Raw genomic sequence first — 27,718 nt, forward strand, 5'->3', positions numbered from 1 at the left:
GTATCGAGGTTGATGAGGTCGTGGGAGCTATGCGTAAGATGAGTAGGGGCAGAACGACCGGGCCAGACGAGATTCCGGTGGAATTTTGGAAGTCTGTGGGGAGAGCAGGTTTGGAGCGGTTGACTAGGTTGTTTAATGTTATTTTTAAGGCGAAGAGGATGCCGGATGAGTGGAGGTGGAGTACGGTGGTCCCATTGTATAAGAACAAAGGTGATATCCAGAGTTGTAACAATTATAGGGGTATCAAATTACTGAGTCATACCATGAAAGTGTGGGAGAGGGTGGTTGAAGTGAGGGTAAGGATGACAGTGTCTGTATCCGACAACCAGTTCGGGTTCATGCCGGGTCGTTCGACTACAGAAGCTATACACCTTGTTAGGAGGTTGGTGGAACTGTACAGAGAGAGGAAGAAGGATCTGCACATGGTCTTTATTGACCTAGAGAAAGCGTATGACAAGATTCCTAGAGAAGTTCTCTGGAGATGCCTGGAGGCAAAAGGTGTATCGGTTCCCTACATTATGGCGATTAAGGACATGTATGATGGGGCTAAGACTCGGGTTAGGACAGTAGGAGGCAACTCTGAGCAGTTTTCGGTTGTAATAGGGTTACACCAAGGTTCTGCGCTCAGTCCGTTCTTATTCGCCCTCGTGATCGACGCGTTAACACACCATATTCAAGGGGAGGTGCCATGGTGCATGCTATTTGCCGATGACATAGTTCTGATTGATGAGTCGCGAGCCGGTGTTAACGAGAGGCTAGAGGTTTGGAGACAGGCTCTTGAGTCTAAGGGTTTCAAGTTGAGCAGGACGAAGACGGAATACCTGGAGTGTAAATTCAGCGCCGAACCAGGGGAAGTGGGCGTGGATGTGAGGCTTGAATCACAGGTCATCCCGAGTAGAGGCAGCTTCAAGTACCTTTGTTCGGTTATCCAGGGGAGAGGGGAGATCGACGAGGATGTCACACACCGTATTGGGGTAGGATGGATGAAGTGAAGGTTAGCATCTGGAGTCCTGTGTGACAAGAGTGCCACCAATACTCAAAGGTAAGTTCTATAAAGCGGTGGTTAGACCAGCCATGTTGTATGGGGCTGAGTGTTGGCCCGTTAAGAACTCACATATCCAGAAGATGAAAGTAGCAGAAATGAGGATGTTGAGGTGGATGTGCGGGCACACTAGGATAGATAAGATTAGGAATGATGTTATTCGGGAGAAGGTGCACGTGGCTCCCATTGATGACAAGATGCGGGAAACGAGGCTTAGATGGTTCGAACATGTTCAAAGGAGAAGCCCAGATGCTCCGGTACGGAGGTGTGAGCGGCTGGTTGTGGAGGGCACGAGAAGAGGTAGAGGGCGGCCTAAGAAGTATTGGGGAGAGGTGATCAGACAGGATATGGCGAGGCTCCAGATTTCCAAGGACATGACACTTGATGGAAGATGTGGAGGTCGAGTATTAGAGTTGTAGGTTAGGATGTAGTTGAGTCTTGACTTACTTCGTACCATTGTGGGACTGACCACGTAGGGTTTTTGTCTAGGGTAGCTAGTGACAATGTGTTTTACTACTTCGCTTTTCAGTGCATGTCCTATTTACTAGCTATCGTTTTTGCTTTGCATCTTTCTTCTGCATTTCATGGTGTTCCTATTTTTTCTATGATTGTTGTGGTGATACTAATGTTGTCTCCTCTTGTCGTTTTGTCTTTTTGTTTTCTTGAGCCGAGGGTCTTTCGGAAACAGCCTCTCTACTCCTTTGGGGTAGGGGTAAGGTCTGCGTACACACTACCCTCCCCCAGACCCCATTAGTGGGATTCTACTGGGTTGTTGTTGTTGTTGTTGTTGTTGTTATCCCTTGTTTGGACACATGTTTTTCTTGTGATATGCTTTAATTGTTGTATGACTAATTGAGCAACTATATTCATGCTAGAGATCATGTCTAGCCTTTGATTCCCTTTTGGACATGATGGGCTATTTTGTATATTGGATTATATGTTGCAGTCGTAGTCACAGTTGTACACATGCATGCATCCCTACATGTTTATTTTTCTGTCCATATGCATCATACATGCTTATCTCTTGTTCATATGCATACATTCTTGCATATGGTTCTCTGATATGGACTGAGATTGGCACGATGGTTTATGTCGTGCGGTTAATATTGTTATCGCACAATGGTTTATGCCGTGCGGTTTTTATGATGATGGCACGATGGTTCATTTCGTGTGAATTAATGACTGATTTCTGAGATATTGATGATTTGATTAGAGAGCTATAATGCTCTGGCGCATGGATTTGGATTCATCCCTTCGGAGTCACGTGATCACCCATTTTATCTTGGGCCATGTGTGCACAGTTTGACACCGGAATGTCGGGCACTGGGAGTGCCGGTTGTTGTGAAGTCTGAGTCTTTCTCATATATTGACATTCTAGGCTTGTGTAGAAATATTCATGCATATCATCTGCATATGCACATGCATGCATTTTACACATGCATGGAACTTGATTGTGAATTGTTGGACACTTGGAGAGTGTCGGATTGATGTAAAGGTTGAGTCTTCATCACACATAGATATTTTAGACTCATATAGGAGCATTCGTATAAATGCTATTTGGGAATTGATTTAAAATTAGATATTTATCTTGCATAGACACTCAACATTCACGTAGAAGTGTTCGAGTTAATTATACTTGGTGTATATTTCCTTTATATGCGGATTTGGTGCGTTTGTATATGATTTTGATTTGATTATTTGAAAAAGCATTGCTTATTACCTTTATATTTGATTGTGCACCTTATTATTGATATCTGTTATTACTTGGCTACTCTCTGTTATCGTATATGCTTATGAGCTGCACAGGTTATATAAGTGAGTTATCTAGATTACCTCGCCACTACTTCGATGAGGTTAGTCTTGATATTTACCGAGTACATGGGGTAGATTGTGCTCATACCAAACTCCTGCATCTCACGTGTAGAGCTGAGCCTTGTGGAAGCCGAAGACTAGCATTGAAGATGCGCCAGCGTTCCAGTTGCAAGCTACTAGTTGATCATGGTAGTTTAGGACTCGTATTTCTGTTTATATATATTCAAATAGATAAAATATTTTTTCATACCAACATTGAAGTAGCTCATGACTTGTACTACCATATCTTGAGGTAGTTTGTATTGAATTTCGCATTCTTATTTCTTTATTTATTTTATTGATCTTCAGGTGGGTGATGTTATATATTGGTTAGCGTACCTAGCGGGTTAGGTTAGGTGCCATCACGACTAGATGGGATTTGGGTCGTGACATAACATACTCGCATTACAACTTATGGAGGACAAAGTATATTCTCCTCACAAGCCAACATACAGGATAACGCCATTGCAACAACTTGAATTTTGTAAGAGTTATTCATTGGGAAATCACTAAACCAAGCACTCATGAAAATGAAAACTTACGATTCAGAAGCTGAGGCACTCCTATACCCCTGCCACAAGAAATTAGATCAGAAGATTTTACACAATCAGTAGGGATTCAGCAAACCATTTTACAATATGAAGACATAATTACACAATATTTCATCCGTCAACACGAAAGCGGAGTGCCTTCTTTAAAACACTATCACTTAAACAACTTGTAGTAACTAGAAAATCTGATTAGACTAGTTAAAACCATACCTCTAATCTGGTAATAAATACAGGTTGGCCCTGTCTCTGACCAGATAAGTTCCCCTGCAACATTTTCATAATAAAATATCAGGAGTACATCATTAAGATCATACAGAAAATATAGTCGCCTGTAGGAGTTTCCAAGAAAAAACAATATATGGGAAAACATGAAAATTATGGGGATGACTAAAAAGTTATACCAAAATAATCAGAGTTCTAGAAAAGAACGGGCAGTAATATCAGCATATACCAACCTAATTTCTCAACATCATATATAACTTGCATAACATCAATATTCAAGTGTACACAATATCCTCGGTAAACACTATTAAGTTTCAAATTGTGTTCTTACAACCTCAAAGTATGATTTTGCTGGTTCTGCACAAGGTCTCAATCTATTTTTTGTCTCAAAAGAATTATAGTATTGGGTTCTGCATCACAAATCAGTTCCCTCCCCACCCCCAAATATCAGAGCATCATAGTTAGTAATTCAGCAATATTTTGTTATCGTTCATGCAAATTAAACTGCAAATTGCTTTGGAAAATAGTGCAAGTTTCCTTTTCCAAAACGATTTAAGAAGCATTATAGGCCTCAGCTGTCTTCTAACTAATCGAGATAACTGAACCAGAAAGAAGAAAAGTGAAAGAGCTCGTGAAGAAATGAACCTTGGGGCTAACTCAACCTTAAAAGTTATATCAAGAGAGGAGAATTGCCCAAGTTCATATAATGAGACAACCATCCCATTCCCCAACCAATTTTTGAGACTCTAACCCACTCTACAACCTCACTCCCTCCCCACCTCCCCAAACCCAGACCTGCCAACTGGAGCGTGAACAATATAACACAGGGGCTCAAACAGGGATAGACCTAGCTCTACCATGTAAAGTAATGGACGTTGCTGAATTCTAAATTGTTGCCCCTATGAGAATAGCACGGAAAAATTATATTATTGATATTAGTTAATTTACTACTCCCTCCGTTTCAATTTATGTGAACTCGCTTGACTGGGCACGGAGTTTAAGAAAAGAGAGAAGACTTTTGAATTTGTGGTGTAAATGAGGCACATATATTTTGTGTGGTTATAAATCATTACATAAAGGTAAATTGTTTCCAAATAGGGAAAGAGGTCATTCTTTTTGGCACGGACTAAAAAGGAAATAGGTTCACATAAATTGAAACGGAGGGAGTATAATACAAGGAGCCCTATTTTTATAGGGTATGTACATATATCAAAAACATTCACTATCAATGTGGGAAACTTATACACAACAAGCTTTGTACATGAATTAACTCTAATACTCCCCCTCAAGCTGGTAGCATCTAAATTATATGCATCGGGCTTGTTACATATATAACTAATACGAGAACCAGTGAAGGACTTGGTGAAAATATCTGCAAGTTGATCATTTGACTTCACAAACTTTGTAACAATATCTCCTGAGTGTATCTTTCTCTCCGATGAAGTGACAGTCAATCTCAATGTGTTTAATCCTCTCATGAAACACTGGATTTTATGCAATATGAAGGGCAGCTTGATTATCACACACAAGTTCCATCTGATTGACTTCTCCAAATTTTAATTTTTTGAGCAACTGCTTGATCCAAACTAGCTCACATGTTGCCATAACCATGGCTCGATATTCTGCTTTTGCGCTAGATAGAGCAACTACATTTTATTTCTTACTTTTCCAAGAGACCAAATTACCTCCTATAACATCACAATATCCAGATGTGGAACGTTTATCAGAAGGTGATCTTGCCGAATCGAGGTCATTAGGAAGTCCATCAAGTGTAAGAACTAGAAACAGTCTTTTGTCGGCTCCTGTTATTTTTCAACACTAGCAGCAACTGGCATCAACTTCTCAAATTCCTCCATGACTGTCTGCACCTGTCCCAAATAAGTAGACATATCCAATTATTGTTTCTTTAAGTTTGTCATCCGAGATATTACCTCATAAAAACGGGATATGTCATTAGTGTGTAAAGTATGAGCCTTCTCCCAAACTGAATAACAAGTCTGGAATGGACGAAAGAAAGGCATTATCTTGGGATCAATAGATCGCCATAGGAGACTATACAATTGAGCATCAATTTTCTCCCAAAGTGCTTTGGCCTTTTCATCTCTGTCACCCGCCTATTTGGTTAGGTGATTTTGAACACCTTGACCCTTGCACCACAACTCCCATTAAAGGTTCCGAAGCAATCATCGCGCTTGAATTTCCAGAACACGCGCTTTTAGAACCAAAAACATAACTCCCAAAGACATTGTTGAACCAAATAATCAAGAAGCAGCAGTAACTCGTAGAAAGTCAAGAAGCAGCAGAAAAAGGACATTGTAGCCACCGAAAACTTGAAACAGTCGCCAAAATCTGCAACAAGTCGCCGGAAAATAAAAAAAGTTGTTAGATGCCTCACGTGCCGGCGCGTGAGTTGGAATCTCGCTGGAAAAGTTCATGTTGCCAGCACATGAGAGGAGTTCTGCCGAAGGAACTTTTAGGGTTTGGTCGCAGGAAGCTGATAAACAGCCTCTCGTACACACTACCCTCCCCAGACCCCACTATGTGGGATTATACTGGGTTTTTTGTTGTTGTTGGTCGCAGGAAGCTGATCTACCTCGTGGTGGTATTGGTTTTTGCACAACAATGACAAAAAAGGACTTCCATGCAGACAGACCTACGTCACCGAAAAATTATTCGGTTAACTGATTTCTTCTTCCCGGAGTCGCTGGTATTTTTGCACAACGATGAATCTCTCATGGTAGCTCTAATACCATGTGAGAATAGCACGGGAAAATTATATTATTGATATTTGTTAATTTACTATAATACAAGGAGCCCTATTTATATAAGGTGTGTACATATACCTAAAACCTTCACTATCAATGTGACTTATAAAGGCAACACACTTTATACATAACTAACTCTAACAGCCCCTTTCAACAATATGCATATCACTGAATCAACGAAAGCAAATGCTCCTGGTAGAAGTGTTTGATGACATGCCAAACCCAAATGGTTTTTTAGCTTACAATTTTGGTCTCACACTTAGCATCTCAAGATGGCATGTTTAGCACTTCACTTTGGACGTCATCTTGTCAACTATTCTAAAAGATTACTCATATGCAAGTTTATGTGTAAGCATTCTTCAACATTTACCATCAATTTGGAAGCATAATCAGACTAACTTTTGCATGTCAAAGCTTTTGTTTCAGTTTCCCAAAAATGCAACTGGAAAGCACCAGCATGAAATATATAATTTTTTTATGAAAAGCATGAATTATACTATTTTCAACAACCCACATACTACCAACCACCCCACCCTATCCGCAAAATCAAACTCCATCCTACCTTCAATATGCCATCCTTGATTTTCTCTGTTGTATTTACATCAGGCATATTAGGTACATGATTCTAAGATTAACATCTGAAACGAGTCACGGATAAGAAATCCAAAGACTAAACACTCGGTAGTGGAGGGGTGAAGAGCCAACCAAGATTGAAAAGCTGATTTTCCACAAAATCTACTTTAGTAGAGCATACATTCATTTCTAAATAAAGTTTAAAGTTGTCTTTGCCAATTTACATAATTACAAGGAAACTACTCAAATACCCCTCTTGAATAGAGCTGCAGTATAATAATCAAGTAATATAGGCAATTGGGTACCAAACACCCCAAAAACATCAATACATTTACAGTTGCAAATCCAACAGCATATGAAAGGATGAAATCGGTTGTGATACTTCATGGCTGGTATCCTGGGAAATGGTGCAAAATATTTTCGGTACAACACCCCAAAAACATAAATTTAGAATTTACAGTTGTAAATCCAACAGCATATGAAAAGGATGAAGATTGGTTGTGATACGTAATAGCTGGTTTCCCCCGGAAAAGGTTGCAGCCCACAGCAACCCACCAAAGACCAAGGGAGAGCCCTTACAAGCTCCCATTAAATCATAATCACCAAATATCGCACCTAAACTGCTACCACCACAATACAAAATCTTTGGCATTGTGGCCCTGAATTGTTATACTAAAATCACTATATTGTTACACCACATAACAGAACAGAAATCGATAGAGTTCTTTGTCATAAAAACACATACGTTAAATCAAGCTTATATTGGCCTTTTAATGGTTGGAAAAAAGCATAAAATTCCATTTTTTGAAGAGTCGGATATAGAAATCTCAGCAGAGATTGTACTGCCAAAGGATTTCTAAATTAGAGACTAACTCATTTAAAGCAAAACAAAAACTGCCAGCAGAACCCATCAGGAAAATTTAACCTGACATACTTAAAGAAGATCTAAATATGATTCCTATTTTATCTGTTGTTAAGACGAGGAAAAATTAAAAGGATGAGTTAGTTTTTATAAGAACGGAGTCACTGTCCAACTTCAGCATTTCTACAGATTAATCGGTCTTACCTCCCAAACCTTTACATATTTTGATTGAGCTGATGGCAATGCAGCAGGTGTTTGCTGCTGAGATAGAGGCATGTTAGCTCCTGTGCTATTACCAACAGGTTGCATGCCTGGCTGTCCTTGTTGAGAGATCCCTGGAGTAGGCATCATTGTGCCGGTTCCGGAAGGCATACCAGTTGCACCCAACCCAGTCAGCATATTCTGGTTCATCCCTGTCCCACTTGGCATCATTTGTGTGCCTGGTAGATTACCTTGGCACATTCCAGGAACTGTTTGACCAGCCATACTAACGCCACTCAAAGTCTGTGAAATGCTAATGTTTGGATTCCCAGACATACTGGGAGCACTCGAAGTGAATGAAGCAGGAGCTGAATTTTGCGTATTCTGCCCACTGCCTGCTAATGGAACTGACCCACTTACTGTTGTGACACCTGATTGCCCAGATGAAAATACAGTTTGGGCAGAAGGGACGGAAGATGCCATTCCACTAGATATCATACTTGAAAGCATAGGGGTGCCACCCATAGATTGCAGGCCTATAGAAGTTGCCCCAGCTATTGCTTGGCGTGCTTGAGCAACATCGTTCAGGATTCTGACATTTGCTGCGGCTGCAGCAACTGGACGTAAGGACTGTGTCATGCCACTGACTACGGGTTTCATCTCCTGAACATTCTCATTATGTGATGCCATCTCCTGAGAAACAGAAAGAGGAGAAGAAGTTTGCAAGCTTGGAACAGGTTGAAGAGCAGGACGAACAGATGGAATATGTGAAAATGCAGGCCCATTCATGGAGGTCACGGTGGTGGGCTCCTGAAAACATATGTTATAAGATCATAACATCTACAGTAATGTCTGGGTACCAAGCAGGTGTACAAGTTGTTGAGTCTTACAATTTTTACAGTTGCAGGAGGAATATTTCCAGCAGAAATTGGTTGTCGGCTCATAACAGATCCATTTGCTGAGAGGTAAATAGAAAAGAAAATCAGTATCCTTCAACAAAACCATTGGGGAGTAATCCATATATCCCAGGATGCTCTATATTAGAATACACGAGTATCACTTTAAAAATTGATCTAGTATGCATGTCGTACCAGAGGAGATCGATTTTTTGGACATATATTAAGTTATTAGCTAAAACTGTAATTTTAAACAGTATTCAAGATGATGTAACTTACTAATCCTCATTCCTCAGAAAAGATAAAAAGAGATAAATGTAAAGAAGCCAAAAGTATCATCACCACATGCCCACATGTACACCTCAACCTAATCGAGGAACGACTAGGAGAGTATAAATTGACATTTTAGCAATAGACAGAAGATACTACAGCTGAACTGAGAGTTGAATAGTTTAGCAATCAGTTGTCTATCCAACAGGCCAAGCTTGAACTCTAAAAATTGAACTAATCAAGCATAAGCAAGTTAACACAAAGAAAATGCACAGCAATGTGAACTGTTCCCAAGATATATCAGGTTGAATAAAGTTTACACAGTGGGTTTCTTCATAAAAAAGTTTATACAGTGGTTTTACTTGTTTTTCTATGGTGTTAAGTGGTTAGTCTATTCAACAGCTTGACCCTGCCAACTACCAAATTAAGTGTGCCAACTTCCAAAGAAAGTGAGGGATACTTCTGTTAATTGTTCATTTTCCTCTTTTGCGCATTCGAACATATCCTCTTGGTGTGCATTCCTCAATTTCTATTCACCAAAATACCATGTCCAACATGGAAGAGTAAAAGAAGCATGCAAATCTATGAATAAGGTAACATTAGCCTGAGCAAACGTTCCTATAGGATGATAAAGCCGGAAAATAAGTTCAAAAAAATTACACAAACCTGCTGAATTAGAAATTGATGGTGGCACAGAAACTGGTGGAATAGAAGACACATCCATTTTGACAGGGCTTTGGTTTGACGTCAAATTGGTCATTCCAGGGCGACTAAAAGCAGCACGAGCCTCGATGAAATTTTCAGAAATCAAAACAAGAAAGTTTGGATTCTTAGCTGTATCAATTGGCGGGTCAGCTGCTCGTGGATTGCGTTTTCCCTGTATCCATACAAATTCACACTTAGTAAAAAACTAAATGAGAAGTTGGAAAATGGGGCATTCCATTTTTCAAAGCTCCGGCACTAAGACTAGCAGGATAGGAGTGTGTGCTGAGTGAGGAGGATTAAATGTCCATCTCCCTTTCATGGAAGACAGAACCTACTGTCGAGAACCATTGAATTAATAGAATGAAAGAACATAATATCATGGGTGATTCAAAGATAATTTAAGACGATAAATACATTATCCACGATTAAAAGGCTGATCATTTTTAAGCACTTACTAAAGCTAAATGTTTCTCCATAGCTATAGTATGCTGCATATTCTCAAATTTGGACTCCGAAAATGAAGAAGTATTTTTGCAACAGTCAACCTTAAAGGGATAAGTTTTTTATTTTGATAAGGTAATAAATTTCATTAAAAAGGGGCAAAAAGATGCCCGTATACAAGGAGTATACCCAAAAGTAGAAAACCTTACAAGAGAACATGGTTTTCTACGAATGACACCCAATCTTCTATACAAACAGGAACCTCAAAGGTGCACCAAAAATAAAAAAGGGAAAAGAGGCTACTCCTCAAGTGTACAAGATCGTTCTCTACTCCATCAAAAGCTCTCCTATTCCTCTCACTCCAAAGAACCCACATGAGTGCTAGAGGAACAACATCCCATGACCTGCGTCTTCCTTTAACTAACCTTAAACGGATAAGTTAATAGGAGGATGTTATTGTGGAGCTCATGGATATTCTTACTTCTAATGAACAAGCATAGAGTTTGAAACAAATGGAAATATAAAGTCCACATGCATCACTTTTCTCTATTTAAGACCAAGTGATAATCATGAAGGCTGAATCAAATTAGAGAGTTCCGTCATAAATTCATAGTTTTTAACTAGTGAAATGCTTGCCACAACATAAGTATCGAAAGAGTGAGAAGCACACCAAAGATTGTTCCGTTAACGACATTCCAAGAATATATTATATGTGGTACAGAAATCATTCAAAATCATGTTACTTGCCCCAATCCTGAACACAGTATTATGGTAAATGAGTACCAAAGTTAGCAATTTCCCAGTTCAACAGAGTACTAATATAATTTCTAGAGAGGTCGGAAAGAGCACGCAGGAAGTTAATCCGCAACTAGGTAAAGTTGAAGACAATAATTATTGTAGGTCACAGAAACAAAAAAAAAAAAAAAAAAAAAAAAGAAGTCAAGTTTCAACACAATAAAGACAGGCTTTGACCCTAATAAAGAAACGGAAAGAATTCAATGAAGTTGGCCACAATTACCGCATTATATACTGCTCTTAGTTTTGAAAGCTGTTTTGGGCATATAACTGACAGGGAAACAGAGCACTGCAAGGGAAAGAGTAACTTGTCAGTGAAGGAGGAAATATGTGAGGGGAAGACCAAGATTATGAAAATGCAAAAGGCTTTAGATCAGTACCTGAGGGAATGCCTTCGCAACTGTCTCAGCATCAGATAGTCGACTATCTGTTTGTGTTTCAGTATTTTCGTTCTGCTCCAGTTTCTGCATCTGTGGTCGATAAACTGGTGTAGGCAACGGATAAGGATTGCTGGCAGAAATAAGTAGGCAATGTTTTTTTCCTTCCATGTTTTGTTGACTTTGGTTTCCATTTGGAGAAGAAAACATCTGAATAAAGCATCAGTTTAGTTTTATATATATACATATATGTGTGTGTGTGTGTTTAAGTAAAAAAGAAACCCAGAACATATTTTGTAGGCTAAGTTAATAAAACAAACCAGGAGCAACTCATTTTTTAATGTGATTCAACACACCCCATTACTATTGTGTGAACTATATAAACAACATCCTCCTTTAGTGAATGGCTTAAGAACAGACTAGAGGAACTTCAAGTACACCTGAACATCAGGAATTAGAGATAAAATGCCAACTTATCATGGCCCACATGAAAAATCAAGAGAGAGAAGGTGTACACTCAAGCTAAATCCGATCAAACTGAGTTTTCAGACAATCACTCTCCAAAAAATTATTGGATCAAAACTGAGTCAACATCATGGAGAGAAAGACATATATATCGCCAGAAACAAGTCTTTTGATAAAGATTGTTACAAAGCTCGTCAATGAGCAATGCAACAGTAAAATGCTTAGGCTAAAAAAGACTAGAAAGAAATAGGACAAATGGAAATTCTTCATTCAACATAATCCATCTGTCCAATACAGAGATATTTAAAAAGCAACAACAACCCAGCTGGCAATTACTAAGTGAGACAGGTGTCCCCCCTTCCCTAAAAACTAAAGAACTACTCCGCAAATAATTGAAAGACTAAAGTGTTCACATATGAACTTAGGGGAAAAAGGTAAAAAATCTACTAACTCCAATTAACTTAGCCAGATACTCAAATAGTCAACCATAGTCAAAACTAACAAAAGGAAAATCCTAGCTGCAACATTCCATACTCCTCAAAGATCCAAGCTTTATCTCAGTTCGAAGCTCGGAAACTGTGATTGGATGAAGTCTTCCCTGGTCGCCTCTTCCGGCGGAAGATTAGTCCATTGAACTAGGACCTGAACCACCCCAGCATTCTTGCGTTTGACCAAACGTCGATCCAGAATCGCCTCTGGCTCCACCTTGATCTGGTCGTCGTCAGTGCAATAGGGTCGATGGCCACTGCTTGCTCTCCCACCATTTTGAAGTGAGAGAGACATGGAAAACTGGGTGAATTTTCTATCTAACGGGTAGCTTCAGTTCATAAGCCACTGAACCAATTTTCTTCACAATTTGGTAAGACCAAAAAACCTTGCTGCTAGCTTAAGATTTTTGCGGACCGCCACTATAGATTGCCAATAAAGCTGGATTTTTAAGTATACCCAATCATCGACTTCAAACTGGCGGTCTAACCTTTTCTTATCTGCAAATTGTTTCATCCTATTCTGAGCTTTCTTCAAATTGTCCTGTAATAACTTTGTAATTACCTGTTTTTCCTTTAGAAATTCATCTACTAAATTTAGCTTGGTCTGGGCAATAAGCTCAAATGTAGGTTGTGGAGGGTCGTATCCATAGAGAGCCATAAAAGGTGTCATTTGAATTGCAAAATGGAAGTTAGAATTATACTAGAATTCCGCCATAGAATTTAATCCAGTCAGATAGCTTTTGGCCACTCATACATCTTAAATAGGTTTACAGGCAGTGATTCAACCTCTCATGGAGGATGATAGGCTGAACTCATCCTTAATTGCACCTTAAGAAACTTGAAAAGCTCTTTCCAGAAAGAGCTAGTAAAAATTGGATCTCGATCTGACACAATAAAACTAGGTACTTCATGCAATTTACAGATATTATCTATAGATAGCTGGGCAATCTGTTCCGCTGAAAATGGGTGAGTTAAAGAGAAGAAATGAGCATACTTAGTGAAACGATCAATTACCACCAAGATGATATTCTTCCCTTGTGATTTTGGTAGGCCCTCTATGAAATCCATAGCTATGTGCTCACAACTCACAAGGCTTCTCTGGAAAAGGCAAAGGTTGTAGGAGACCTGGATAAGCCACATTTTCATGTTTGTTTCTTTGGCAAACATCACACTCCACTACTTTTTCTTTGATATCTTTGAGCATACCAGGCCAATAGAGTAGCTTCCAGATTCTCTGTTGAGTTGCCAAAACTCCTGAATGTCCACCCTCCCCCTCCCCCCCCCCCCAATGGAGAAAGGTACATTCCAGAAATAATTTGTGCCCTCAAATTTTCATGAGAGCCCACCCCAAATCTTCCCATCATTCCTTAAGACTCCTTGTACGGCAGTGATGTTCCCAGCTGCTGAATCAATGGCCAACTTCTGTTTTTTTTTAAGCAAGGTAACTGGTATTTTATTAACAATTAAAGTAGTCCTTAGCACAACCAGGGAGAAAGAAAGTTATTTTTTGATAAGGTAAATTGTATTAATCAAAAGGGAAAAAAAACTTCCGTATACAAGAAGTATACCAAAAAGTAGAGAATTTACATCAGAACATGATTCTCTACAAAAGACGCCCAATCTTCTACACAAGTAGGGGCTATATGGGTGCACCAAAAAGCGATCAAGGATAAAAGACTATTCTTAAGATGTAAAAAAGGAAACTCAATCCCCTCAAAAACTCTCCTATTTCTCTCTCCTCCACATAAGAGCTAACGGGGCGAACTTCCACGCCTTTTGCTTGCTTCTTCTACGGAAACCGGCCTAGCTATAAAGCATTTCCTTTACAGTGTTTGGCATCACCCATTGAACACCAAAAAGATTCAGGATTGCCCTCCACAAACCCGAGGACACAGGGCAATGCAACAGAAGATGATCGACTTCTTCCCCTGAGCTTTTACACATGTAGCACCAACTAACAAGTGTAATTCCTCTCTTTCGCAGATTTTCAGCTGTCAAGATCACTCCCCTCGCCGCTAGCCATGCAAAAAAGCACACCTTCGTGGGCGCCTTAGGAATCCAGATCGAGGAGTATGGAAAAGTAGCCTCCTCTCTCACCAACATACTCTAGTAAAAGGACTTTACGGTGAACAAACCATCGCCACGCAACCCCCATCTCCAAGAATCGCAAGATGGATGGGGCCTGTCTTGCCCATATAGCAGTGCCAACAAATTCTAGAGCTTCACAATCTCCCAATCTTGCATGTTCCTTCTAAAAGAGAGGTCTCATACTACACCCCTTCATGCTCCTTGCGAATCTGTTGGACCATCCATTCCTTCTGGTTTGAAACTCTAAAGATGTGGGGGAAAGAGACCCTCAGAGTATCCTCTCCACACCACCTGTGATTCCAAAAGCTGATTCTCCTTCCATCTCCCACCCTGTAAGTGATGTTTCCATAGAAAGTTTCCCAGTTCTTCATGATGCTCCTCCACATGCCACACCCGAACGGTGCTGTGATTGCCTTGGTCCTCCAACCCCTCCCCGTGGAATCGTAGTTTTCTACTATGACCTCCCTCCATAGAGCATGCTCTTCTACCCCGAATCTCCACAGCCACTTCCCCAACAAAGCTCTGTTGAATACCCTAAGATCTTTTACTCCAAGTCCACCCCACTTCTTTGGGGAAGTGACTGTCTGCCAATTCACTAGATGAAACTTTCTAGTTCCATCTGCCGCATTCCAAAGAAAATTCCTTTGAAGCCGCTCCAGTTTTTCTGTGATGCTCACAGGAGCTTGCAACAGGGACAAGTAATAGGTAGGGATACTCGACAAAGTGCTTTTGATAAGCACTTCCTTACAGCCTTTTGACAAGTACCGTTTCTGCCAGCCTGCTAATCTTTTTTCAACCCTTTCAATGACTGGATTCCAAACCGTAGTATCCTTATGCAAAGCGCCCAATGGTAGACCCAGGTAAGTAGTGGGAAAAGAGCCCAACTTACATCTGAGAACATGAGACAAAGCATCAATGTTAGTGACCTCACCCATCGGGAAAATCTCACACTTGCCGAGGTTGATTTTGAGTCCTGATACTATCTGGAACCACTGTAGGACCTGCTTCAGGCACGTCAACTGGTCCATATCGGCATCACAGAAAACCAGGGTGTCATCCGCAAAAAGCAAATGAGAGACTTCGGGCACTGAGCACCCCGATCGTAGCTGAGAATCCTCTTATGAAGCCTCCACCCGCCGCACGATCCATCATTTTACTCAGAGCATCCATCACTAGAATGAATAGCATGGGGGATAGGGGGTCACCTTGCCCGATACCCCTGGAGCTGCCAAAGAAACCACACGGGCTACTATTAACCAGGACAGAGAATCTGACTGAGGAAATACAGAACTTGATCCATCCCCTCCATCATTCCCCAAACCCCATTCGCATCATAATGAAATCCAGGAACTCCCAATTGACATGGTCGAAAGCCTTCTCAAGGTCCAACTTACACAGTAAGCCGGGTTCTCTATTTTTCCTTCTGGAGTCTACAAGTTCATTTGCCATCAAAGCAGTATCCAGGATCTGCCTACCTTCCACAAACGCATTTTGGAAGGACGAAACAGACACGTCAAGAACCTTCATGAGTCTGTTGGAGAGCACTTTAGAAATAATCTTGTAAATGCACCCCACGAGACTGATAGGCCTGTAGTCTCTGATACAAGATGCGCCTTCTTTCTTAGGCACAATAGTAATAAAAGAAGCATTGATACTTCTCTCGAAAACACCATTCACGTGGAAGTATTCAATGGCTTCCATCAACTCCTCGTTAATGGTGTCCCAACAGAGCTGGAAGAAGGCCAAGGAGAAACCATCAGGCCCGGGGGCCTTATCACCAGCACAACTCGACATAGCCTCGTGCACCTCCTCCTCCTCGAAAGCCCTTTCTAGCCACTCACTGTCTCCCTCCCCTATGTGGTTGAACTCTATCCCCCAAAGTAGGCCTCCAACTAACTTCCTCTTTGTATAAATTCTCAAAAAACCCCACTATCGCCCATTTTACCTCTTCTTCTCCCTCAATCCTCACCCCGTCCACAATTAAGGACTCTATGAAGTTTCTCCTTCAATTTGTGACCGCAACCCTGTGGAAAAACTTGGTATTCGAATCCCCCTCCTTTAACCAAAGCGCCCTCGATTTTTGCCGCCAGCTAGTCTCCTGAGCTATTGCTAACTCGATTATTTCCCTCTTAACCTCCCCAATCTCGCTTTCTCAGATTCATCTAGCTCCCTCGCCCCTTCCCCTCTCTCTAATTCCCCTAATTCATACATAAGCTCCCTCATTTTAACCTCTACCCTCCCAAAAACCTCCTTATTCCACCTAATAATATCTCCCTTGAGCAATTTGAGTTTCTTCGAAAGACAGAATGAAGGTGACCCTGATACCCCGTAGCTTGTCCACCATTCTTTCACTTTGTCACCAAATCCTGGCATTTTCAACCACATGTTCTCGAATCGGAAGGGAGCACGCACCCCCCTCCCTCTGTATCCATCTAGCAAGATAGGCAAATGATCTGAAGTCAGCCTAGGTAAAGGAATCTGCAGCATATTCGGCACCAACTCATCCCAGGAGGGCGATATCAGAAATCTATCAAGTCTAGACCTTGAGTTGGAATCCTCCGCCCTGGCCCAAGTAAACCTTTCCCCTGATAGAGGAAGATCAATGAGAAAGTGATCATTGAAGAAGTCAGAAAACTCCTCCATGGCCCTCGAAATCAGACTACACCCTAATCTCTCCTCCGGGAATCTAATAGTGTTAAAGTCTCCCCCTAGAACCCATGGAATGTCCCATTTCCCCATAATATTGGCCAGTTCCTCCCGGAAAAACACCTTGGACCCTTCCCCTACCGGTCCGTACACTCCCCAAATCCCCACTCCACCCTACTCACTCTATCTTTGACGAGAGCTGCTAAAGAAAAAACTCCCTTTTTAATCTCCTTTACCTCCAAGCTTCTATCATCCCACATAAGAAGAATGCCCCCGGCACTTCCCGCTGCTGGGACCCAGTCATATTTCACCCAACATCCTCCCAGACACTTCTCACGATCGCAGGACCCCAAAAGAAAGTTACAAAGAAAGTTACAGGACCCCAAAAGAAAAAAGAAACAAAAAGATAGTCATGTGCTAGTTACAAAGATCCCAAGATGTCAACTACAGAATCTACATATTCTACAAGAGCTTCTTTGCACCAAAAATGAAACAGAAATATACAATTCATGATGACCTTCTGCTCATAATTTGCTATCCCTTCAAAACATCTAGAGCTCCTTCTATTCCAAATTGTCCACCAGATGACTGCAGGTACCATGTTCCACCAACACTTGTTCCTTAATAAGTTGCCTGGATCATTCCAGCATGTTATCATTTCTGCAGTTGTCCTAGGCATTGTCCAGCTTAGGCTGTTCAAACTCATAAACAGCTGCCACAACCTGCTGGTTACTCTGCAGTGTAGAAACAAGTGACTGTTTGTTTCCATCTCCCTATCACACATAAAGCATCCAGAGCGCAGTGGTATTCCTCTTTTCACCAAACTATCATGTGTCAGGACAGCCTTTTTAACCACTAACCAGCAAACACATGCCACTTTGAAAGGGATGTTTATCTTCCAGATGTGTTTCCAATGCCATGGCACAATGTGTTGAATATCGTATCTATTTAGCACCCCATAGGCTGACTTCACAGAGAAAACTCCTCTGCTCCATTCATTTGGGCTGAACTGCTGACAAGCCTTTGCATTCTCCTTATGCCTCTTCATCAAAACCTACAGGACAGTGCATTAGCAGCAATATTGTAGCCCAAGAAGTTTAGTTATGCCTTTATGCTGCAAGGCTGTAGTAGCCGTTTGATTTTTAAGAAACTTCAAGCTATGGTGATCTGTTTTAACAATGAAATGGGCTGGCTGGAGATAGTGCGTCCATTTCTCCACAGCCACTAAAAGTGCAATTAGCTCATTCTCGTAGGTAGACAGGTCCAAGTGTTTTGGTCTCAAAGCCTGACTCAGAAAAGCTATGGGCCTTTGTCTTTGCATTAAGACTGCACCAATCCCCTTCCCACTTGCATCGACCTCCACTACAAAAGGCTCAGTAAAATCTGGGAAAGCTAACACCGAGGACTTGACCATTGCATTTTTAAGGCCCATGAAAGCTGTTGTAGCTTCCTCATTCCGGTCAAAACCTTCTTTCTTGAGCATAGAAGTTAAAGGCTTGCTTATTATTCAAAAAAATTTAATGAATCTGCGATAATAACCAGTCAGTCCTAGGAATCCCCTTAATTCTTTCACCATTTTGGGCTAAGCCCAATTCACCATTGCCTCTACTTTCGTTGAATCAGTACTGACCCCTTCCCTTCAAATGATATGGCCTAAATACTCGATATTAGGCTTGGCAAAACTAAACTTGGAAGCCTTTAGAAAATAGCTTATGCTGCACTAGTACCTCAAAGACCAATTTCAAATGTGCCACATGATCTTCCATATTTTGGCTGGAAAGCATTAGGATTGAACGAAAAGAGCTGGGTCGAGAAGGTTTGGGTTGGTGGTGAAAAGGTGTGAGCTGGTAATGAAGTGCGGTGGACCGTCGCAGTGGTTTGTAGGGTTGAAAAAGTTGTAGATTGTACAGGGAGTGTTGTTTGTTGTGAAGGTAACACCAATGGTTGAGTATAAGGGGAAGAGGACACCACGACTCCACTAAGAGTAGGTGTTGGTAAAGGGCTGGTCGGTGATAGAGAAGATGGTAAAGGAGATCTAAAATTACCTTGCACTGAAGAACCACCAGCAGCTATGGTGGCGTACGACCTCACTGCAAAAGCGGGTTCATCCTTATTTCCAGGCTCCCACTGCAACAGCATATTTACAATATGCCTGTTAGCCTCTTCGTTTCGACAAGTCGAATCGAACATTCAATGTGTCGACCCTCTCCTGATTCTCACGAATCTAAGCCACATGTTTCGGGGTTTCCTCCATGAAAGCCTGCAGCTGAGCACCCAAGCGCTGCAGTCCATCCTCAGTATCTTGTGACGACTAGATTCCACCATGGTAGCAATACCACAGCAGGATCGGTAGGCTCTAATTCCAAAATGTTACAAAGCTCGTCAATGAGCAATGCAACAGTAAAACGCCTAGGCTAAAAATGACTAGAAAGAAATAGGACAAAACGAAATTCTTCATTCAGCATAATCCGTTTGTCCAATACGGAGATAATTAAAAAGCAACAACAACACAGCTAGCAATTACTAAGTGAGACATGTGTTCCCCCTTCCCTAACAAACTAAAGGACTACTCTGCAAATAACTGAAAGACCAAAGTGTTCACATATGAACTTAGGGGGAAAAAGTAACAACTTTACTAACTCGAATTAACTTAGCCGGATACCCAAATAGTCAACCATAGTCAAAATTAACCAAAGGAAAAACCTAGGTGCTACAAAGATTGCAGGGAACAAGTCTTCTGAAATAATATAAACAATAAACGATTCAACAAATCGATGTCAATGGGTAGAGAGGAGAAGAAACTTCATTAGGAGATTGACAAAAAGCAGACGGGTATTACTATGGGTAGGACAGCTAATGATAGTGGCATCGGATAACACAAGGAACAAATTTAGAAGATGTGAGGCAGCTAAGATCGAAAAATATCTTACTGCTCAGAACTTCAATATCCACATAAGATTCATCGCAGTTACAGCAAAGCAAAATGGTTAGGAAAAGCAACAAAATAGTATCAGAGTTCTAATATGTCATTAGAGGGAAAAATATTACAGTAAAAATTATCTAGAAAAAGCAAAATTGAAATGGTGATGGACCAAATCAAGTCCCAGCAATAAGCTATGTGGAACCAACGAAAGCAAAAAGATGTCAGATTATCACGGGGCACAGAACAAAGCTCCTACAAAATCAACAAAATTGTCTGATCAGGAAGTTTGAAGGTAATCACAAAGAAATACCCACATGCTCAGAAATTAGAAGATAGGTACGAAGCAGAAGGAAATCAGGGGAGATACCCCAAGATGAACAGCACGTAGTTTCTTTTCGAGCTTCCTTCAAAGGGAGAGGCAGCTAGAATTAACGTTGGAAAATGGCAATGGAAAAACTTGGAACTTTGGATAGATAGTCACAAGCTCTAGAACGGCTTCCGGCTAGTTTCGAATCAAATTGGATATCAGTACGACTACTAGAGTTGTCATTACATCTCTGGTCTGTGAAGGTATTCAAGGAAATTGGTGAGGAATGTGGAGGGTGGCCAGAAACAGATGAGAAACAACCCTAAGGAACCACCTTCGCTGGGCAAGAATCAGAATCAGAATCAGAGTCAGGGGAACGCGATTGTTATTAGAAAAGAGGATATGGTATTCAATGTCCCTGTTTGAGTTGAAAGGGTAACCATCATAAAATTTGCCAAGCCAGATCAGGGACAGCTGCTGTTGTGGGCAAGCAATACAGACCAGTCCTTCGCGTAAGCCTGGTGCAACAAGCTATAGAGCGGCAACCTTTTCTCGGGAAAGGCCACTCACCTGGGAAGTTCAAATTTTGAATCTCTAGAGATGAACGCATGGCAGTCACATGGAAAAGGATTTAAAACACTTGGGCCTCTTCTTTCTTTATAACAACCAAGATGACACAAATCTGCCAGTCATACCTGGGCCTAGAATGGCGGATAAGACTGACTCCGTTCAGCGAAAAAGAAACCAAACAATTGGGCCAGCTATCATAGAGCAAAACAGAGAAGGGGGGAAATAGAAGTATAAATCAGTTAGACCCAGCGAACATTATTCCAACTAATGCCTCGTTTATATCAGTGAGGACACATCACGAATCCTTTCTTAACCCTCAGGGGTTGGCCTGGTGGCAATTGACTTGAGCCTTGGGGTTTGCTCCCTTTCAAGGTCTCAAGTTCGAAACCCACTGGGTGCAAACAATTTCTGAGGGCCATCGGACTGGGTAAAACCTGAATTAACCGTGGTGCACTTGCGGGAAACTCCTTGCCGAGGGCCTGTGCACCCCCGGGATTAGTCGGGTCTCAAAGAGACTCGGACACCCGGTGCAAAATCAAAAAAATCACGAATCCTTTCTTTTTCGAAGTCGAAGCTTCCGGAGTTCAGACAGCCTAGTAATTGCTCGCATCCACCACTGCTGACTCTGATTTTTATAGCAACGAGGGACGCGAGACTCCACTGAGTCCGAAGTTGATAAAAGCAAGACCGGAAGAGGGGGAGGAAATCGTCAGCTTCGAAGCATAACCTCTGGAGATAGACAACGAAATCTCCTCACTGAATGGCAAGAAGATGAGCAAGGATTCGAACAGAATCAGACGGAAGAAGCAGCCTGGGTTTGAAGGAACATTATAAAAATGAGTAAGCAAATGGGAATAGATTTTGAAGGCCGTGAAGGGGAAGCATTAAGTTATTTTCATAAATGACAAAAAGAGGGAAGAAAGGTGACAAACGAGCTGCATGGAATGTCCCAGGAGCTCCAGAAGGGAATTCAGAACTCTTGAGTTCAACATCATTTATAAGGAGGGGTGTGAAAGGTTTAGGAGAAGATAGCTGTCAGACAATGATATAAGTGAAATTGAAAATAGTCAGCTGGAATGTAAGGAGCTTAAACAGTAGCTTAAACAGTAGAAGGAAAGAAGGCTTTTGAAGATTCAAGTACACAAGTAGAATGCTGATATTTATAGCTTCTACGAGAACGAGACCAATCTAAATAACACTACTCCAGCACTGTTCAAACAAAGAAATGGGCCAGTAGATGGGTCAGCCACATTGTTTTGGATGCTGAAGGGAGGGTTGGGGTGGGGGGTAAACTGATCCTTTGGCACAACCGAATGTGAACCGGGGAAACAAATCCACAAGGGGAGTGCAGTGTCACAGTAAAGTTCAAGGGGCTCCTATGTTACTGCAGTTGGCAATTTGGAATCTGACATGAATACATAGACCAATACGGAAAGAGGCAGAGTAGTTTTATGGTTCCAAATGGCAGTGCCTAGAGGTTTATGTCATGGGCCACGCTTTAACATAACAAGATAGTGCTGGGAAAAGAAGAAAGAGTAGCAGAAGATCCAGAGATTCAAAGACAAGGTACAGTTCTTTCTTTTTCTTTTTAGAAGAAAAAAAAAAGAACTGCATGAAGGAAGTGAGGTTGATTGACTCCTATTTGGAAGAAATTTTATTTGAACAAGAAGGAACAGAAATTGTGCAACATCTAGAATTGACAGGTTCCTTCTCTCCATGGAGTGAGATGAAGAGCTTAAATACATAAAGAAATCAACACTTCTGAGGATCTCCTCTAATCATACTCCATTACTTTTGCAATGTGGGGATTCAGAAAAAAGAAACTCATACTTCAAAGTTAAGAACATGTGAATAGAGGTCGGCAGCTTTAAAGACATGATAGGGTTGGTGGAACACACTTGTAGTTTAAGGAAGTCTGGAAAAAATATATCCTATCTATTCAATGTAAGAATTTCAATGACATCTTACAATTCCAACTTTATCCTACAATTCTCGAATGAAAGGTATAATTCGTGTGATTTGAAAATTTCTTGGGTCACGTTTGACCTTGGTTGGTTCATGTTAATGATGATATTGATGTTAATTTGGATAATCTAGTTAATTCAAAGGTTTTGCAATTTTTTAAATTATTCCTAGTATTTTGTTTGTAGAAGCATAGCTTGATTTTGCCAATATATTTTGTTTGATAATCGAGAAATAGCATAGGGCAGTGGCGCACAGTTCTAAACTCGGTGGATTATGGTACCGCCTCTACCCTTCTCCTCTTAAAAACCAGGCTTTTGTCTGCGGCAGCTTTCGAACCCATGATATGTGTCGAACCACACATCACGAGATGCACTCTTACACAGAGAATCATAGCTTGATTTTGCCTATATTTTTTTTAAGAGTAACTTCATTCTGCCTACATTATTATTTCAAAATGGGGTTTCACCGTAATTCCCTGAGCTATCTACATGAATTGGTGGGTTATTCACCAAAATGTTATTTATACGTATTATTCTATGTCTAATGCATATAACGCGTGATTCCCATTTTGATTAGTTATAATATCACAATTTGACAACAACAGAGGTGCAAACTTCGTCTTTAGAACATCTTAAACAGTAAAACGCACCATCAATGCTTCACCAAGTCCTTCTGCAACTGCGGCATCACTGAAACCACCTCCTGAAAAAGGTATAGCCGAAAGCCACTGGAAAAAGATATCCATGTCTCTTGTCCAGCCACTGCGCTGAACCAGGCAAGCTGCATAAAAGGAAGTAAAATGGAAGAAGAAAATAAAAATAAAAACGTCAGGCAGAAAGAAAAAGAAAGAGAAAATATGTGTCTTGTGTCTTTAACAACAAAGAGAAGTCAGAGGCAGCCTTGAAATACAACTTCAAGAGTGAGGGGAGATCTCGTATAAAATATAGGTTAACAAACGCTTCAACAACCAACAAGTGACAACAACCACACAACATTTACTAGTACATTGGATATTGCTACTTCAGAAATTATAACAGACCATCAAATCCACTAGAATATTACTGGAAAAATCAATTTCAAAGAGCTGGGATATTTTATAAAAAAAAATCCAAATTGACTGTAAGACACCGTCAAAGAGGATATCAATCCTATGAGCATAGACAGACTCATAAAATCAGAAACTATAATTTTTAAATCATGGATCAAGAGAGTCGCAATTAATTTACGGAACTGTATGCTGCATAGGTAGAATTGGCATGTAAGAATCACATTATTAAATAATTCTCCACATTATTAAATAATTCTCCACGTAAAGAATCACATTATTGTAGGAATCATGCGAAAAAGGTCCTAAAATCATGGAATGATGCCAATTTCATGTGGACATGCCACAAAATCAATTGGAGATCAGTACTGAAAATTTTATTTTCCTTTGCTCCTTCCATTTGTTTTCCCAGGTTGAAATTTGAGATAGGGCTAGAATATGGTTCTATGTGCATGACTCAACAAGCCCTCGTACTTAAATTTGCAATTGAATCAGCAAACAAATCTAGGGATTAAGAACAAGAAAAATACAAACCACTGTAAGAACCATGTGCATTAAACATGACCAAGGAGACCTCCACATTGGCGGCAGATGGCTTCTGGAATTTCAACAGTGGAAGGTAAAATTAGCTTAGGTAGAAATCATACAATTAATTGCACTCAAGTCTCAACTCAGACAGTATGGAATATACTGTTTTTTATCAGTAGTATGGAATATAATGTTGTGCTTAAATGAATTATAAATTGCATTGGTCATGATACATATTGAGATATTAAGCTTATACAAAATAACCATCATATAACACTAGAGAAGAATAAACAGTATAGTAAATGAGCCATTTAGATATGCAAACCTGTGAAGTCGACTCAGCTCCAAAAAAGCAACTGCGCAAATTACAAAAGGCTCTTACTCAGTAAAACTTTTATCTTGAAAACTACTTGCAGGATTTAATATGATCAACATTAAAAACAGCTTTGATACTTGTTAAGAAGCTATAAAAGATATAACTGCATTATATCAATCTAAATTTTAGGGGAAACTGGAAGCACTGCAATTTTCTCTGTTTGGTGGCTGCAGGGGCAATGCTCTCTATTACCACTTTTAAGTTCCAAAACCAAGCATCAGAGGACCTAAACCAAAACCTCTTCCAGGAAAAACATTGAAAAATAAAATATAAAGAAGAATGAAATGGATGACTAGTTAAAAACCGTCCAATCATCATATAAAGATTTTAAGAAGGATTTTATTCCTTTGAAAGGATGGAACAAGCGTGAACAAGCTGTATAGAACCACCTTTGGCAGATAACAATGTTTCATCAGCATTGATTCAAATACTAAGCAAACATCAAAGTTTAGTACAACCACAAGGCGGAGGTATATGTATCAACCATCCAAGCTAAAGTAAATCTCTCAACTATCCAAGCTAAATGCGAAAAAAGCCAAACGTATGATAGCCACAGTAAAGCTAGACAAAATGAAGAGCCCTGTAGGTGGAGGAGGTGGAATTCTCAGCCATTTCCTCAACAATACACATGTTTTTGCTTGCATGTATGCGGCTCTGTATATTTGAGGAGAAACAAACTAACATCAATTCAAATTGGACAATCTCACCCTTTAGAAATACCAGTACAAGAAAGAACTTAGAAGCATCTCAAATGAAGGGAAGTAACTGCAAACTCCTAAACGTTGAGTTGCATCCACATTCCACACCATATGGCTAGAGCCTTTTTCCTGGTAATCTTGGAAAGATGATACTCCCATATAAATGTGGAAATGTTCTAAAAACATCCTAATAGTTATGCAAATTTAAGATTTCTGAATAGTTAATCTTACCATTTAAAAGTAAAATCTGCATTTAATACTTCTTCAAAGTTTATATATTTCACTAAGCATGGAATGCAGTAAGCCAGCAAGTCAACTAATGGGAGAGGAGACAATCAATCTAAGAAACTGCAGGTCTCAATAAGTTTATAATGCGCCAGAAACAGAACTTTAAAGCATGCATAAATAGTTGACAAAACAATAATGTCATAAACAGGGGTGAATCTGAGTGGAGGGAGTGGGTTCACGTGCAACCCATGCTCCGCTCCCTAAATCAAGTATAGTAATGGTAAATTTTGAATGGTATGTTTCTTCAAAATTAATTAAATATATAATATGTGTGTGTGTGTGAGTGTGTGCGCACCCAAACTTAAGGCCTCATTTGTTTGCACTCAATGAAGGTCTAAATCTTAACTATTTAGATCTTAGTTATTAACTGTGTTTGTTTTTTAAGTCTGAATCTTAATTATTCAGATCTTAATCATTAAGTGTGTTTGTTTTTTTTATTTCACAACCACTGAATGGGTTTGCATAGGTCCGAATGATTAAGATCTATAACAAAGACTTAATTTCATTAAGATACTATCATCCACATTCACTATTAACTGCAGCCATCGGCCACTGTAATCACCTACCACCATGCACTACCCACCACCATCAAACAACAACCACCACACTCAACCACCACCAACGACCATCACCATACTTAACCACCACCAACGACCATCACCATACTTAACCACCACCAGCGACTACCACCATCCTCAACCATAGCCGTCACTACCACCCCACCATAATCGACTACCACCATCCACCACCTCCATTATTATCAACTAACACTACCACCTTCATCCTCAATCACAACCACCCATCCATCCACCTCAACTACCACCACCAACCACCTCCAACACCATCATCAGCCATAGTCGCCACAATCCACCATTATAAATTATCACCACCCACCACCACCTTCCTCAACCACAACTTACCACTACCAATCACCACTAACTACTAGCCAGACCACCACGAGTCACCGCCTCCAGTCGGCGTCCACATGCACCACCGTTAGCAATTACCACCACCAACTACCATATTATTTTAAAAAAAAAATATTTTGTTAATAGAATATTAAATTAATTAGTATTTTATTTAAATTTTTTATTTAATAATTTTAAATAAAGATAATTTTTAAATATTCAGATATTGAAAAAACAAACAATCTTAATCATTTATTTTTCAGATACTAATACACATCTTAATATTCAGACGTGTATTCAGATTCAGACGCTTTAATCTTAACACACATCTTAATAATGAAATGTGCATTCAGATTCACACGTCTTAATCTTAAAAAAACAAATGAGGCCTAAAAGGTCTTATGGTGCAATAATCAATGGGTGCACCTCTACAAGTGAGGTCAAGGATCTAATTCTCACATCCACTTTGCGTTTTGATTAAGTATTTTTTTTCTTTGTCTTTCTTTGTTTGTTTAATTTATTCTTTCAAAATTCGCAAGTGTATTGAAATCCTTATTCTCCTTTTGTAATAACAAAATTTTATATAATTAAAGCAAGTGTCTGTATAACTGCAGCGTTTCGACGTTTGTATGAAGAACTGAGGGACAAACATGGGGACAAGAAGTTGTACATGACTGGCCAAGGTGCGAGAAAGGAACGCCCGTGACCTGGACCAAGTGAAGTGCATCAAAGATGAGGAAGGCAGAGTATTGATAGAAGAGGCACATATTAGACATAAATGACAGATATACTTCCATAAACTCCTAAATGAAGAGGGGGATAGGGATATTGTATTGGGTGATTTGGAACACTCCAAGAATAGTCGAGATTTT

At 40.2% G+C, this 27,718-nt stretch overlaps 1 protein-coding gene across 1 annotated transcript in view; it reads right to left on the minus strand.

The window, feature by feature from the left end:
- LOC107787732 (mediator of RNA polymerase II transcription subunit 25) overlaps nucleotides 1-27,718 on the minus strand; it is a 46,944-nt gene that overhangs the window by 10,094 nt on the left and 9,132 nt on the right. Inside the window, exons 2-11 of the mRNA XM_075229659.1 lie at nucleotides 24,902-24,932; nucleotides 24,583-24,646; nucleotides 23,653-23,783; nucleotides 11,555-11,761; nucleotides 11,398-11,463; nucleotides 9,900-10,110; nucleotides 8,958-9,025; nucleotides 8,071-8,877; nucleotides 3,655-3,708; nucleotides 3,436-3,464 (exon numbers count right to left, since the gene is read on the minus strand). Of these exons, the coding sequence (XP_075085760.1) occupies nucleotides 3,436-3,464; nucleotides 3,655-3,708; nucleotides 8,071-8,877; nucleotides 8,958-9,025; nucleotides 9,900-10,110; nucleotides 11,398-11,463; nucleotides 11,555-11,761; nucleotides 23,653-23,783; nucleotides 24,583-24,646; nucleotides 24,902-24,932 (1,668 nt within the window). The remainder of the gene's footprint in view (nucleotides 1-3,435; nucleotides 3,465-3,654; nucleotides 3,709-8,070; nucleotides 8,878-8,957; nucleotides 9,026-9,899; nucleotides 10,111-11,397; nucleotides 11,464-11,554; nucleotides 11,762-23,652; nucleotides 23,784-24,582; nucleotides 24,647-24,901; nucleotides 24,933-27,718) is intronic.

This window comes from Nicotiana tabacum, chromosome 14 (assembly GCF_000715075.1).
Source record: "Nicotiana tabacum cultivar K326 chromosome 14, ASM71507v2, whole genome shotgun sequence".
NCBI classification, from domain to species: domain Eukaryota; kingdom Viridiplantae; phylum Streptophyta; class Magnoliopsida; order Solanales; family Solanaceae; genus Nicotiana; species Nicotiana tabacum.